The 16988-nt window shown below is 40.0% G+C and overlaps 1 protein-coding gene across 1 annotated transcript; it reads left to right on the top strand.

The window, feature by feature from the left end:
- Nucleotides 1–2123: 2123 nt before the first annotated feature.
- On the top strand, nt 2124–7913 carry LOC146610033 (ubiquitin carboxyl-terminal hydrolase 29-like). The gene is made up of 16 exons (XM_085346161.1): nt 2124–2159; nt 3662–3742; nt 3941–3996; nt 4217–4289; nt 4399–4482; nt 4984–5039; nt 5284–5340; nt 5435–5566; nt 5658–5781; nt 5867–6018; nt 6124–6223; nt 6364–6440; nt 6618–6726; nt 7337–7394; nt 7563–7720; nt 7818–7913. Exons 1-16 carry the CDS (start codon nt 2124–2126, stop codon nt 7911–7913), a joined length of 1449 nt encoding a protein of 482 aa, XP_085202287.1.
- Nucleotides 7914–16988: the final 9075 nt, after the last annotated feature.

Below are 16988 nucleotides of genomic sequence, written 5' to 3' on the forward strand. Positions count from 1 at the left end.
CGTCACTCAACACAAGCAGAACTGCATCACTGCAGCAGAAGACACATCGTCCACATTCAGAAGCACATCTCTGTATAGTGACTGGTCTTGTGATTTAAACAGGCAAATGTTCAGCATTCAAACTACAGGTGAAGAATAGTCAAACCAGATGTTTCCCCCGTTATGTTAATATCAGCTAGTCAAGTACACACCTACACAACATGTTAACAAACCGTGAAAAAAAGCCACACAAAAAATGAACGATTGCTGGTAAGGGTTTCTATACATTAGTATTTACGAAGGGTATGTTGTGACTTACCTTCCAAATTACAGTGGTCCCTCGCTATAACGTGGTTCACCTTTCACCTCGCTGTTTCACAGATTTTTTAGCGCAAGTTTGCATGCTTTTTTTTTTTTACGTCACCTTGTGTCCTGATCGCTGCAGACGATCTCCTCCGTGACGTCTCTCCTGTACAGTACAGAATCGCTGCATCGATCACTAGCAGTGTGACTCTGAAGTGCAGTGGATGTCGACGAAACGTTTTGCACTGTCAAAAAATAAAATTGGCTACTTGATTTCACCTATCGCTGCTTATTTTTAGAACATAACACCCGCGATAAACGAGGGACAGCTGTTTACAGATACTGAGAAATATAACATTTGAATCCCTTTTCTCTTTTGCTCTGAGGCGCGGGGGAAAAAATCAACAAGTCGATGAAGATAATTTACAGATATATTGGGTAAATGCCCAAGACATCTATAGAAATGTAAATCGCGGCTTGATTCATTCATTTTCTTAACTTGTTTTGGACCGTAAACAAAGCGCGAATAGGACACCGGAAACAAAGCTCCCCACAGGAGTTTCCGCACCGGAAGTAGCATATGCTAACGTGCACATAGTTTTTTTTTTTGTTTTTTTTTAACGTGCTCATAGTCTATCACCTGATTTCAACAGCAGCTGACGTAGGCCGTGTCCCAGTTAACAGCGGCCTCCCATGGACGAACATGATAGAGCCTGCCTGAAACTAGGAGAAAAATTGAAACGGGAGTGGCATCCAGGGAGGGAAACGTGGGTGTACGGGGCGCGGGAGCCAACCCTGATGCGCGGCCTGTGAAATGCGACCCAGGGGTACTCTGGGACCCCCGGGGTCCGGAGCTGCCCCGAAGGGGAGCACAAGGGTTAAGCCCACGTTGGCAGCTTCAGTGCTAGCATAGCCATGGTCACTGACTTTAGCATGCGACGACGTCTTAACATTGGGGTTTGACGGCACAAATTGCAGCTTTGCATTCTTAATAACCTTTTAGACAAATTGCATCAATATGATTGTATTTGGTCCCCCTTTACAAGCTGGCTTTCTGTAACTTGAAGAACAGAGGAGTAATGAGAGAGTGGTGGTGTGGGAATTGGTGTGCGAAGAAAGAATAGGATAACTTCCCTTTGTTTTGTTTTTTGTTGTTGTTCTGTTGTTTTTGTTTGTTTGTTTTTAAACTATTTATTTATGTAGTTATCCTTAAGCTCTGTTATTGAAGTTTAAAATGAAATAAATAAAAATTGTTGATGATAAAAAAAAGTTTAAACTTCAAAGCTCATGCATGCATGCACATCCAGTGCTCAGTGTCTAATTGTGTGTTTGTGTTTTTACCTTTTTGCAGTAGCGCAGTGAAACATTTGGGCGGTGGATAAATAATGGAAAATAAAATTCAGACTACAGACAGCTTCAGGTGAGTACACGTGGTGCACAAGGACCAAAGCTCACCTTCTCAACCTGGACAAAATGAATTATTTTACACTGATACTGTAAACTTTTGTTTGTGTGTCAGGTTTCCATACATCAGAAACAGCTGCTGCATCTGTAATTCTGTCCGTCCCGAGGAGAGTCCACACTCTACATCAGATCCTTGGCTCACCTATAATGACGCACAGGTGCTGCACACAACTGGATCTGCAGCTTGTGAGGAACAGCAGCACTCAGCCTACATCCTGTTTTACAAGATTAACGTAAGAAGACACAGCATCTCATCCTGAAGTGAGAGAATGGCACGCCAGCTGCAGCCTAATCCAATCTCTCTTCTTTTCTTTTTTCGGTGCCCAGACACCCTTCAGTTTCATCATGTCATCCCTAACAATACAATGTAGAGTTGGATGGAGGATGAAGACAGCAGAGAGCAAAAGAAACAGGTAAGAGCAGACAGGTAGTCAGAGTTAACAAAAACTTTTAAAGCCAGTGTAGCTTCTGTTTTGAACACATTTATTGATGACAATTTTACATAAATAAGCAGTGTGTTATACTGTTATCAGATGTGGAGTCTCACGAACCACTTTAATAGTGACTTGTGTCTCAAATACTGTTTATTTGTCTTAGTTACAGATAGTGAAATAAAAATGGAACGAGAAGCGTAGGATTTTGAATTGATACCATTGGTGCATCTACTAAAGTTCTGGGGTCAGTTTGAATATCAGTGACCTTGACCTTGAGTTCAAGTTTTCTGAAAATCTTGTGAATGCTACAACTCTGTGACGAGAAGTAAGTCTCCTAGGTCTTTAAATTTGTATATAGGTGAATCTAGTAGGAAGCTGAAGGGTTGCACTGCGGGCCATCTGTAGAGGTGTAGAGTCAACAACCTGTCTGTGAACGTGGACAAAACAAAAGAGATTGTTGACTTCAGGAGAGCACAGTGGGATCACTGCCCACTTAACATGAATGGATCCTCTGTGGAGGTCGTCAAGAGCACCAGATTTCTTGGTGTCCACCTGGCGGAGAACCTCTCCTGCTCCCTCAACACCAGCTCCATAACCAAGAAGGCCCAGCAGCGTCTCTACTTCAAGCAGAAGCTGAGGAAAGCCCATCTCCCACCATCCATTCTCACCACCTTTTACAGTGGGACTAACAAGAGCATCCTAAGTAGCTGCATCACTGTCTGGTATGGTAACTGCAGCGTATTAGATCGCAGTACCCTACAACGGATTGTGAGAGCAGCTGAGAAGATCATTGGAGTCCCTCTCCCCTCCTTATAACACCCGCTTGCTGGAGGACCCCACACAGCCTTCAAACACACTCTTCACCCTGCTGCCTTCTGGAAAGAGGTCCCAGAACATCCGGGCCCTCGCTACCAAACTACGGAAAAGTTTCTTCCCACAAGCCGTCAGACCCCTGAACACTCAGTGACTGCACTGGCACACGCACACCTTCACACATGTCACTACCAAGCACTTATCTGCAGTATCTCACACTCATACACATACATACAGACACCAAGTTACTTTTCCACAATACTCAGCATTTTGCACATTTCCATTGTCTTGTGTCTGTTTCGTCCTGTTCTGTCTAGTTTTGCACTGTTTTGTCTTGTTTATTTTTGCAATTTATGCACACTGCACTTTATGTAGTCCTGGGTTTGTCCGTATATGTCATATATAGCACCAGGGTCTCGGAGGAACGCGGTCTCATTTCACTCTGTACAGTACCTCTGCACGTGGTTAAAATGACAATAAAAGCCACTTGACTTGACCTGTTTTTGTAGCAGTTGCTTGGAGACGAGCACCATACAGTTCAAATGAGCATACATTCCAAAATATGCAAATGAGCCCCATACATCATAATGCTGATGTTTGCTGTTCAGGGTATGAACGTTCTATGCTGAAAGTTTATAAATATACAACCTTTGACTGCTTGTTTTCAGTTGAACTTTTGCAAAGCTGAGGAGATTTTGGCTGCGATCACATCAAGTCCAAAGATGTTTAAACTTCTTTTTCACAGAAAGGTAAGTTTGAAGAGACTCGCAGCACATTTCTCTGAATGTTTTCTTATGGTAAATAAGCATTTTTGAAACTTTTAAGGAAGCTTCTTGGATGATTTCTGTAAAAACTGAATTTTGAATCCAAATGAAGGATATTGTATTTTCTTACCATATACTTTGTTTTATGCCATTACTGATGTTGCTTTTCTTGTTTCTAAACAGAAATCACACAAACAAAACGTGGCAGAGAAGGAAATTCCTTCTACGTCTCATCAGAGGTAAAGAAATGCGCCGCTCTTTAATGCTGCTGGAGATATTTATAGCAGTGGTTTAGTTGGAGCTCTTGTTGGAGTGTAAATGTTAGTTGGAGTGTAAATGTACAAAATACATGATTTTGTTCCATTACAGTTATTAATTTTTATCTGCAATCTCCAGCATGTACTCCTTGTTAAAAATTTCCACTTTGAAAAATAACATTTACACTTTTGTCCTCATCAGCATCCCGGATGCTTGTGTTGCTGAAAATGGTCAAAAGAAGAAGAGAAAATGGAGACACCTCTGCTGTTCCTCGGTTTGCTTTTACACGAAACATATGAAATGCACATTCTCTTTAAATTGCACTTGTTAATTTAAAGTGACTTTACTTTTTTAATAAACTTATGTTTGTTCGTCCTCTGCAGCAAACTGACAGCGATGCAGAGGCAGAGAGCAACACTGTGAAGACACAAAAAAAGTGTCGCTGGTTTCTTTTTAAATTCTGGAAGGTATGTTTTATGGAAAGAGTCACTGTCATCAAGCATTTACTCATCACAGTTAAATGCGAAGAATTAAGAGCAATTTAGCACATCCATGTCCTCAAATTAAGTTCAAAGATGTTTAAAGGTTTTTTTTTTCACAGAAAGGTAAGTTTGAAGAGACTTGCAGGATGTTTCTCTAAATATTTTTTATGGTAAATAAGCATTTTTGAATCTTTTAATGAAGCTTGATGGATGATTTCTGTAAAAACTGAATTTTGATCAGAACCAAATGAAGGATTTTGTATTTCATAGGACAAACTTTAAAACTCATTTTAAAGCATGAATAAATTGTTTTTAATTTATTTAAAGATATTCCTATATATCTGCTTCATGAGCTGACAGCTCACTAAAGTGATAAATAATATGAAATAATACCAAATTTTCTAACTGGACACTTTTCATGGAGAGACTCCCTTGGTATGTTTGTTTTATGCCATTACTGATGTTGGTTTTCTTGTTTCTAAACAGAAATTACACAAACAAAACGTGGCAGAGAAGGAAATTCCTTCTACGTCTCATCAGAGGTAAAGAAATGCGCCGCTCTTTAATGCTGCTGGAGATATTTATAGCAGTGGTTTAGTTGGAGCTGTTTTATTTCCCTTTTATTGGCATTTTTCTTCCACCTTGTGTATTTACATCTTTTTTACTACTTTTGGACGTCCTCCAAAATGTTTCAACTTCAAAGCTCATGCATACATGCGCATACACTGCTCAGAATCTTGACATCTTTCCTAATTTTGTGTTTGTGTTTTTACCTTTTTGGAGCAGTGTAGCATGCGGTGGGAAAAAAATAGAAAGTCAAACTGGGACTATAGACTGCTTCGGGTGAGTACACGTGGTGCACAAAGACTCACTTTGTCAAAGTGGAGAAAATGAATTATTTTACACTGATACTGTAAACGTTGCGCGTGTGTGTCAGGTTTCCAAACATCGGAAACACCTGCTACATGAACTCCTGCCTGCAGAGCCTCCTCAACATTGAGGAGTTCATAAGAGACATCAGGCGTCAGGGGGTTTTGTGGAGCACAGATCCAGAAGCTCAGCTCTTAAGGTGCGCTACGTCAACCTTCTACTTTCTTCAAAAACCTGAAGAACAAAGAGATCTAACAGCAGAAATGTCTGTTTACCCTTCCTTTCTACAGAAGGCTTATTGATGTCAGGGACTGTCACGAGTCAACAGATTATGGCCTTAAAGATCACCACCTAAGAGCTTTTAAGAAGGCATTCAGCAGTCAAGCTCCTGAATACACCGGCAGTGCACAGAAAGTGCGTCAGCTATTTGGACATTTCGTTTTTTGCTTTACCTTCTGATTTTGATGTACTGTTTTAAATCTCTCTGCTTTTCTTTCAGGACGCTCATGAATTCCTAACATTATTCCTCGATGAGGTCAAAAGGCTCACACCTCACCTGGAGAGGAACGCAGCTCTCCTGGGCCAAAGTTATAGCTGCCCAGTAGAAGACCATCACATTTTTAAAATGGAAAACATGAGGACATGCAAGAGGTAAGCCTGTCTTTCAGAAACGCAGAGCTGGTTGCAATATTTTCATATACCTCTTTTCCACGTACCTGATCTTTACTTTAACTACGTTACTCCTGAAATGTGTAGCTGCGGTCACCAATCATCACAGCAAGAGGAATTCACCAGCTTGTCTCTAGACCTTGTTCCAGAGGGGTCTATTATAAACATGTTAGAGACATACTTGAAGGTAAGATCACAAATTCCAATAGAGTTGTCGTATCAGCGATCTTAACACACCTTTTTTGTTAGTGTTTGTGTGCATGTGTGTGTGCATATGTTGAGATTTCTTTCTACCATAAAGCCTGTTTTCTCTGTGCTGTTGCTCAGGAACAAGAAATAGAATTTCGCTGTGATTGTGGAGGGACGGCCTCAGAACTGAAGTCGTCTTTTGATACACTGCCAAGGTGAGTAAGGTCACATCAGAATTGATCGACTGACCAGGTTTCCAAACTGTGGCGCATCAAATATCAGAGTTCTTCGAGACAATACTTGAGCAGTCGTTTTCTCCCATCTTCTGTTTGTGTTTGACACTCATTCTTCTTATTTTCTACCTTGTTTGTGTTTTTTTTCTTTTCTGCCAGAGTTCTGATCTTGCATCTGAAGAGGTTTGGCTTTACACAAACCTACAAGATTAAGAAGGTGGATGACCCCGTCAGGCTGCAGAGGGACTTGGTGGTGCCATCCAATCAGGTAAAAACAGACTGCAGAACGTCTCAGGCTACGTCCACACTAGCCCGGATAGATTTGAAAACTCCGTGTCCACACTGGCGTTTTCAGTCATTTTCAAATAGTTGTGCGTCTGCATTGAAACGGCCGAAAACGCTTACGTTCCAGTCCTGCGCATGCGCAAAAGTGAGTGAGAATTACAGAATTTGAAGAAAAGCTATCCGGAGCATGTACAAACTGATATTAATCTTTTTTAGGGCTGTCAAAGTTGAGAGCAATCAAAACAACTGCTGTCTAATGCACTCGGCTTATCTTTGTTTAATTGCTCACATGACTGCATCACATGACCAAAATGCGTCATCGTTTTAGAAAGTCTGCGTTTTCGAGTGTCCACACTGCGATGGGACAACTCCGTTTTGAAATGTATGCGTTTTCGAGAGCGTTTTCAAGATGCTGTGTTTTTCCTTGAGGAAAACGCCGTCTCGGTGTGGACGGGAGGTCAAAGCGGAGAGAAAACGATGCGTTTTCAAACGAAAACGCATTAGTGTGGACGTAGCCTCAGCAAATCAGCTTAATTATGGCACTGATGTGAGACTTTATGAAACTAACACTCTTTGGATTTGTTCCTTCTCAGGGTGGTGGCTGTTATAGTCTTTGCAGCATCATCAGTCATTATGGAGGCACAGAGTCAGGTAAAACAACAGACTTGTGACAAACAGAAAATGAAACTTGCTACTTTTCAGTGAAGGACTCACACACAAAAGCTTTTGATGTTCTAAGAAGCACTAAGTCAAAATCACTGTTTGCTTGAATCAGTTGACTTCCAGAAGTTGGATTCATTTGTCTTAATGTGATTTCAGGACACTACATCTGTAGTTCTGTCCATCCTGAGGAGAGTCAGCACTCTACATCAGATCGCTGGCTCACCTATAATGACGCACAGGTGCTCCACACAACTGGATCTGCAGTTTGTGAGGAACAGCAGCAGTCGGCCTACATCCTGTTTTACAAGAGAAACGTAAGAAGACACAGCATCTCATCCTGAAGTGAGAGAATTTTTAAATGTCCTATTACCTTGTTAACCAGTTTTGTCTTCATTCTCAGTTCTGAAACAGGAAATGGAAGGAAGGAAGGAAGTTAAGGTCATCATCATGCTGAGAAGGAAAAGCAGTCGTCCCAGCCCACCATCGCACACTGGAGGACAAGTATAGGTAAGTATTGCCCTCAGGAGGGAGGGTCCTGCCAGAGAGCCTGGTCCTCCCAAGGTTTCTTCCTCCAGGAGGGAGTTTTTTCTTGCCACCGTCGCCCCACATTCACTGGTCTCATCAGCAGGGACATTTTTAACCTCCTAAGACCTGAACTTTCATGGCATGCATTTTTAATTCCTCTGTGCCATTTAGGTTGATTGGGACCCGATGAAGGTAAAAACCAAGACATCAGATTCAGACTATCTTTTTTTTGTTTCTCAAAAGAATGAGATCCACATATGAGGACATTCATTTTAAATTTCGATTGAACAGTGGCAGTGTCATGTCCTCCCTCATAAGTGGATATCAGGTTTTTGAAGAGCAAAATTTTGTATTTTGGTCTAGACAACCCAAAATGTTATGTCTACATATGTGGACACCAGGTCCTAGGAGGTTAAAACAAAATCTACTAGAGATCGTCCTTTTCTGGACCAGTGTTTGGCTTGCTCTCTGGGAACAACAAATTAGTGCTGTCAGCGTTAACGTCATTTTACGTAATGACGTTAACGCTGACAGCACTAATTTGTTGTTATTATTATTAATATTATTATTAATTTATTTGTAAAATAAATTAAATTTAAAAACCAAAGAAATGATTTAATTCTTTATTTTATTTTGTTTTATTAAAATCAAAATAACAACAAAAACAAAAATAACTAATAAAAAAATATTAAAAGTATTCAGCAGTGTTTTGTGAAATTTGTAATGAGCCTTAGTTAAGTTGATGTCACAGAAGTTTCTGAATCATTTAGATTGTTCAACAAACTGATTCACTCAGGTAAAGATGGTGAGCTGGAGCAATGGTACCCTTGGAGTTCAGTTTAAGTTTTCAGACAAATATTCCCTCGATCAGTTGCAGCTTCTGCTTTTAAATAAATGATTTAGCTGCAAATGTTTAGCTACAGGTAGCAAAGTCCAAAAGTGACACCAGCCAAACATGCAAAAAATGCAAGATGGTGGTGCGCACAGATACAGCGGCTCTATGCTCTCCACTTACCCAATTTCACTGTGCAAGAAACTGCACAATGACAATAAAAAGCTCTAAGTCTAAAACAGTTTCCTGTCCAGTAAAATCGGGCAATTATTCGCTCCAGAGTTTTATCCTACTCCAGGTGAGCAGCCATCGACTTGTAATGAGCCAGCTAAAACAATAATTTCTCAGTGGCTCTTCTGGCACCAACAAGTGGGTGTGTTCTTCCATCGTGCAAGTGTCACGACACACTGAACATGGTCTGAACATGGATTTTCCCTCAATATTTCTTTTTCACCAGTACTATGGGGTATTTGTGAATATCCATGACTGACCCGGCCAGGTGGCCAGCTGGTCTTTGGACAGGGTCACGGCAGTTTCAAGGTTCAACAAAATCCCTTTCACTGACAGACTGAAGGAAAGCTCCTCAAAAATGGAGGGTCTTCAAGCTCCTCAGTGGCAGGAAAAGGTTTCCCGGACCCAGTGTTGTATATTTGTTTCCCAAAAGATTGAACTAGTGGAGAGAAATCAGGTTCTGAAACCATCCAGAAGACAAAGTCTCCAACTGGTTTGTGGAAGTCCAGTTTCTCCAAATTAATCAGCGGGTGAAATGTCTCTTCATGGATGGTTTTGATTCTGTTGTTATTCACGAACAAAGCCCTCAAAGCAGCATATGAAAGAAAGTCATCTTTCATTGTTGTCTCCAGCGTGTTAAAAGAGAGATCGAGCTCAGTGATGAGTTTTGAAGCGGCTGCAGGGACTTCTCCAAGGTTTTGGCTCGAACAGTCGAAGGATGTTGTTCACAGTGGTGACACTGTTGACTGGTGATTGACAAGCACTGAGATACTAACATGACAAACACAAGAAACATCATGACTTATTCTCCTAAGTGCCTGCAAAACACAAACACAAAATCAAACTCAAAGCTTTTCTCTCAGATGCTGGTGTGGCACAATCTAATGATAAAAAAGGTCATGCTAACAGCTTTTGGAGCACAGCTGCACAAAATAACAGCTTTTGGAGCACAAAATGCATTACAGGTAAACCCAGTACCCAAACATGTTAACAAGGATAAAGAAAAAATCTGAAACAAAAGCAGGTAGTGTGGTGATTTATGTTGTGAGGATGCTTTCACTCCCATCAAAGTCACCCAGTGTTGAGAACCCAAATGAGCCCAAAAACCTCAAGTGGCTGCAACCAACAGCGAACGTCAAGAAGTGGATACTTGCATGTTGAGCCAGAAACATGCAGAAAACCCAAAAGAGGCAAGACAGCACATCTTGGTCCCACTCAGGCAGTACGAACACCTGGAAAGAGGAGCCCACAGTTCAGACCCAAGGTCACTGGTAAGGACACCAGCCAGTTATAAGTCTAGTTTTAATTTTCATTTTAGTGTTATGGCCTTTCTAAGGGTGGCCAGACCATAATATGAGGGTGATCCACCCCTGTCTGACCCCAAGCAGCACATCACACAACCAGTACAATTTTGATGGTGATTTTTTTTCACAGTGATTGAATTCTAACAAAGGAAAGGAGCGAACTATAGCTTCGGGGTGGACCCCAAAACAACAAACAAAAGGGACCGTATCTAAAGGATGTACAAAACTTATTTATGAAAAGAATAAAACCAAATGACAATGTCTTATCTCCCTAACTAAGAAAAACATGAGAAAAGGGTAATCAAATAAAAAGGCAGTCCACCCCTACATGCTCCTGTATAAAGAGACGGGTAACACAAAGCCTGCAGGTTGAGGTCCATGGCGGTGTCATCTTATATGTTGTCTCCAGGTCATTAGCCAATCTGTATGGGCTGTCCCATGGATGCACCAATCACGGAAAGGCACCTGCACACTCAGATTTACATATGAGACAACATTACGACAACAGTCGTAACATTAACTAAAAATGTTTTTCACCATCTCGTTTTAACTTCTGGTTTAGCTTCAGCTAACTAAAACTAAATGGACCTTGGAAATAATCACATCTTAATAGAGTGAACCATAGACTGTATAAAAGATAGGACCATTGCAACTTGACTGCAGCACTTCACCCTTTCACATAGTCCCAGCTCTTCTCTGTCATGTTTTATGGTGCTGCAAATGTCTTCAGTTGGTGAAAGGTCTGGGCTGCTGGTGTCTTGTTGTGCTTGCTATGCATCCCTGACTCGTTTCTTCTTTCTGCATCAAGTAAGGAATGTAGTGAAAGTTCCCAAGAGGTTAAAAACACAACTGAAAAAAGGCCATCAGACCTGAGTTGGGACACTTGGATTATGGAGCTTCTGGACCAAGAGAGTGGATGGGAGCATGTGTTTAACAAGTAAGAGTATAACGTCCCCCAAAATGTCCCTAACTAAGAAAAACATGAGAAAAGGGTAATCAAATAAAAAGGCAGTCCACCCCTACATGCTCCTGTATAAAGAAACAGGTAACACAAAGCCTGCAGGTTGAGGTCCATGGCGGTGTCATCTTATATGTTGTCTCCAGGTCAAGGAGACAACATATAACATGGATAGACAGACAGATTTCAAAATAGCCAGCTGGAATGTTAAGGGGTTGAATAACGGGATTAAGAGGAAGAAAATATTAACATATCTAAAGTTATTGTAACCCACCTAAAATTTGCCTCATGAAAATGAACTGCTGTTCCCAAAGAATGTCAGTAGGTGGCACTATGAGATTGTTTAGTGCTTGTGAACTTGAGTTGAGAACTGTAGAGAAGGAGAATAGCGCTAAGGCTACGTATGCTGGTCGGAGCTACTCACCGAGTTTTTCTTTAATCCTTGTTCAAGAAAAAGGTTGTGTGTGAAGACACAAATTGGATTTTACTTTTCCGCTTGTTGATGCTGATGTACCTCTGTTTTTGTGTTTTTTGTTCATTTCCGGTGAGTTGACTAACTGCGCTAGCATAGCAAGCTAATCGTCAGCTAATCATTAGCTTAGTATAATGTAAATTTCATGTGTTCCTTTTAAGTGCTGTATTATCTTTTTATTTCTTCACTTGTGAATGTTTTAAACCAATCGGAAATATTTCTTTGGAAGCTAGTAGGTAAGTTTTATTTATTGTAATGAGATGATAAATATGAGCAGTCTTTGGCTAAATAGTACTGCGACCATGTTTTGCACTTTCCTCGTGCATCAGTAATGTACATTCTCTCAATTCATTGGATTGATGTGACTGCTGTTCACAAAATATGAGATTTGAGTTAAATTTGTATGATGTGGAAATTGTTTTAAGGTTCTTTGATTAATTTTATTATTGATTGCATTAAGTCGTTATATACAAAGAGTGAGAGACATTTGGTCACTAGTGTTGATTAAGTTGTTATATGATATTCATGTAAAATATGTTCACTGCCCTGTGCAGGTTGGTTTTTTTGTTGGAGTCTAAAGTTGCGAGCCAGGATTCCGGATCCCCAGCTGCGATGCAGGAAAGATTTCCAGCCTACTTAAAGTGACAACTGCGTGACTTCTTGACAGATAAGCTTATGAGATCTCAGAACAATACACTACCCGGGTAGTACTACTAACATTAACACTATACTCACACACCTGAACTGAAAAGACTGAAAAGAACTCTGAACACTGAACTCTGAACTCTAAAGCTGAATACACAGACTGACAAATATGGACAATTGGAACTGTTGTGAACTGTTGAATGACTGTTTTTGGTTTGTTTTGAATAAATGTTGACTGTTCTTTGAGCTGTGTGTCATTCGCGCCTTAGTCGATTCCTAGACACCATAAGCCTAAGATCCTAACTTTCTCTACATTCAGTAGTGGTAAAGTATCGTGTGTTACATTATCAAGAGTTGATATAGCCTTTATTCAAGAAATGCACACGTGTAAGTCAGAAGCCTTAAAACTTAAATGTTCCTGGGTAGGTAAAGTCTTTTCCAGTCCTGGAACTGGTAAAAGTAGGGGAGTGTCGGTTCTGATTCATAAAGCAGTTAGCTTTACTGAAACAAAAGTAATAACAGATAAGGAAGGTAGATTTATATTGGTTTATGGACAACTACTGGACACACCAATAATTTTATGTAATATCTATGCACCTAATGCGGACATACTCACCTTTTTTCATAACCTGTCACAGTATCTTTTGGAATTAGAAGGTGCACAAATAGTGGTAGGAGGAGATTTTAATCAAATACTGGATCAAGACCTAGATAGATCGCTTCCTAGGACAGGCACAGAGAGTAAATCTGTAGTTGCCATAAGGCAGATGACCTCAGGTTTAGGTCTGAATGATATTTGGCGGACAATGCATCCAGAAGGCAGGGAATATTCCTTTTACTCTCCGCCTCATAATGTTTATACTAGAATCGACTACTTTCTTATTTCTGAAGCCTTAGTGAATAACTCTATAGATTCAAGTATTGGTAACTAAGCTGTAGTGCCTCTTCACCTCACTGTGCAATACCTTTTGTGCAATACTTTTGTAAATAGTCAACGGTGCAATAGACTCAATACTTGAAATGTGCAATTCTTGAAATGTGCAATTCACTTGTATTTTTATTTTTATTCCTATTTATTCTATTTATCCCCTTCGTATATTTTATTTATATTGTCTCTGTATTTATATATATATATATGTGTGTGTGTGTGTGTGTGTGTGTGTGTATTATATATATATATATATATATATATATATATATATATATATAAAATATTCTGTAACTCTGTAACTTCTGTCGGTGCTGTGCTTTTTTGGAAATCGAATTTCCCAGAGGAACCCACCCGAGGGATTAATAAAGTTCTATCTAATCTAATCTAATCTAATATAGTATTCTCGGACCATGTGCCAATTTTTCTATGTCTTGAAAATATTTTACAGATTCCTCAAAGCCGCAGATAGGAATGAACTGGTCTGCATTGGTGCATCATATCTTTATTCTCTTCCCCCTCCTGCCCCCCCCCCCCCCCCCCCCTCTTTCTTAAATAGATAACTATCATATCTGATATCATATCTCACAGTACAATAATATTGAATGGGTTGCATTGTTGTATTTTGTCATGTTTCTCAGGTCTTTGTCTGAATTTCTACGAACATTATTGCTAAGGATTGTCTTATTGCATTGGAGTCACACTGGGTTAAATATGTACACTTGGGTTTTAAGGGGTATTTATTATTTTCTTCTTTTTTTTGGGTTGTATGGAAGCCCCAAACGCAATTTCATTGTTCTTGACAATGACAATAAATAAATAAATACTAATACTAAATACTAAATGTGTCCTTAATTAAAGACTCTGGGTTTATTAAATTGATAAGCGATGAAATACAATTTTACAAACAGACAAATAATCGAGAGGACACTACATTGGCTACTTGGTGGGATGCTGTTAGGGAAAATATTCTAAAACACTTCTTCAGTAAAGACTCAGAGAAGAGAAACACACAGAACTTCTTGCTAGCAAGGGCAGCCTCCAGACTGAGACTCGCGCTGAGCTTTGCCCTTGTCTTTATTTTATACTTCAGTGTGTGTGTGTGTGTTACTGCTTGTCAAAGGGTCATATACATAAAAGCACAAAAGGTACATCCTTGGTCACAAAGAGGGTAGTCTCCCCCACCCTAGATGGTTCACCCTAGATAACACGGTGGGGAAGTCCAGCAGTTCATCTAAACAAAAGGCACTTAGACTAAAACAGACATAGCTATGTTAAAACAATAAAACAAGGTGCAACCTCTCATGCTCCCAGGACGTGGGGGTGCATTCCTGGGGTGCACACCAAGCCTGCAGCCTGTTAGAGATCACACATCCTGTCACTACACAATTAATTATATGCCTCTAAGCATACATGGTTAAATATTTCCTAATACAAATAACTACAAGCAGTATTCTACCATATGCAAACTTATATCACTAAAAGATTATACTGACTACTAAATACAATTTTCCATTGACAGATGCTATGAAGGCATACTTAAGGCGGAGGACAATTTCTTACGCTTCCTTTAAAAAGAAGGCAGCTAACAAGAATATCATTACGTTAGAAGCCAAATTAAAGGCACTTGAGGCAGTACATTCCCATACAAAAGACAGAGTTACGTTGAATAAAATTGTTAAAGTTAAATATAAGTTGAATGTACTGTACAACAGAAAGGCAGAATACGCTTTATTTCGCATTAATCAAGCATATTGGGAAATGGGAGAAAAGCCGAGTCGTTTATTAGCATACCGTCTTAAACAGAAAGACAGTATGAACCATATCCCAGGCATACGACAATCAAATGGGGTTATTTTAACTTCTTTTAGACATATAAATGATGGATTCAGGGCCTTTTACAATAATCTTTATTCTACACAAGGGAGTTTAGATGAACAGAAATTCGAAGCATTCTTTACTGATTTAAACCTGCCACAGCTTTCTACTACTGACCAGCAGATTATAGATGCTCCAATTACAGTGGAGGAGATTACCCGTGCAATTAACAGTATGCCACTTAATAAAGCTCCAGGATTAGATGGGTTACCATTGGATTTCTATAGAGCATTTGAGGATATGTTAAGTCCCCTGTTGCTCGATGTTTATAATGAGGCGTTCAAAGTAGGCTCATTACCTCAGTCAATGCACTCTGGACTTATAACATTTATTCTTAAAACTGGGAAAGACCCTTTAGACCCAAGTGGTTACCGCCCCATATCTTTGCTGAATTCTGACCAAAAAATCTTGGCAAAGGTCTTAGCGGGTCGATTAAAAGTAGTAATGGCGAAAATAATTCATGCAGACCAATCTGGTTTTGTTCCAAACCGCTATGGTTCAGATAATATTAGGCGGTTGGTTAATTTGCAAAATTATGTATATGATTCAGTATATCCAACAGTGGCCCTATCGCTGGATGCTGCACAAGCTTTTGATTGTGTTGAGTGGGATTATCTGTTTAAGACATTAGAAAAGTTTGGTTTTGGTGACAATTTTATTAGGTGGATAAAGATATTATATGATTCGCCTTCAGCGCGAGTATTGACGAATGGGCTCATATCAGACCTATTCCTTTTACTGAGATCCACAAAAATGGGTTGTCCCCTTAGCCCCGGTCTTTTTGTAATTGCTATAGAGCCTTTGGCACAAAAACTGAGAAATAATGTAAATATATTTGAAATTTCGATGGGTAATAGTCAACATAAGCTTCTATTATATACAGATGATGTGTTGTTACTTATGACCCAGCCTGGGAAGTCAATTCCAGCCCTATTAGAATGTATAGAAAGCTTTACGCTGCTTTCAGGGTATCGCGTCAACTGGGATAAATCAGAGGCAATGCCTATGTCAGGACACTGCCCCCATACTTTATTTAAACAGTTGGGAGTGTCATGGTTCTGGGTCAGTTTCGACCCAGTATTTTGAGTTTTGATTGATTAGTTTATTTTTGAATGTTTGTTGTGGTTTTGGGCGCTATGAGTATTATTATTATTATTATTATTATTAGAATTCTATGTTTCTGTTTATTCATGTTTAAGGATTTGTTCTCGGTTGTATCTCACGTTTAGTTTAGTTCAGGTTCCATGTGTCATTCTGTCTGTCTCTCAGTGTCAGGTCTGCGTCTTGGTGTAGTGTTCTCGTTTCCTGTTTTATTGTGAAGGTCTGCGTCCCATGTGAGTGTGTTCAGTTTTACCTCTGTTTCGTCTTGTTGATTATTCCCAGATGTGTCCACCACCTGTGTGTAATTCCCCTGTGTTTCTCTGTGTGTATTTAAGTCGTGTCCTCTGTCATTGTAGTTGCTGGTCCGTCTGTGTTTTCCACCATGTTTCATCCGTGTGTTCCCTGCCGTCACCATCTTGTACCGTCGTCCACCTTGCTTCATGTTTGAGTTCCGGTTCGTATTCAGTAGTTTAGTTGTCTCCAGTCTAGTTTAGTTTGTGCTCCATTTGCTGTTTGTCTATATTTATTTCGTGTCCAATAAACCACCTTCACTCCTCCACTACTGCCTGCGATTGATCCTCATTTATTATTTTTATACGGCTTATCTCACTCGCCGTGACAGTACGCACCAGCCAGCTATGGATCCAGCGGCATTCAGTCCACCCAGGGAGCTTCGGGAGGCCGTTATCGACTCTGCTTCTAGATTAA

Source organism: Diplotaxodon limnothrissa, linkage group LG22 (assembly GCF_057381915.1).
Source record: "Diplotaxodon limnothrissa isolate DT_005_m linkage group LG22, D_limnothrissa_male_GT1.1, whole genome shotgun sequence".
Lineage (NCBI taxonomy): Eukaryota > Metazoa > Chordata > Actinopteri > Cichliformes > Cichlidae > Diplotaxodon > Diplotaxodon limnothrissa.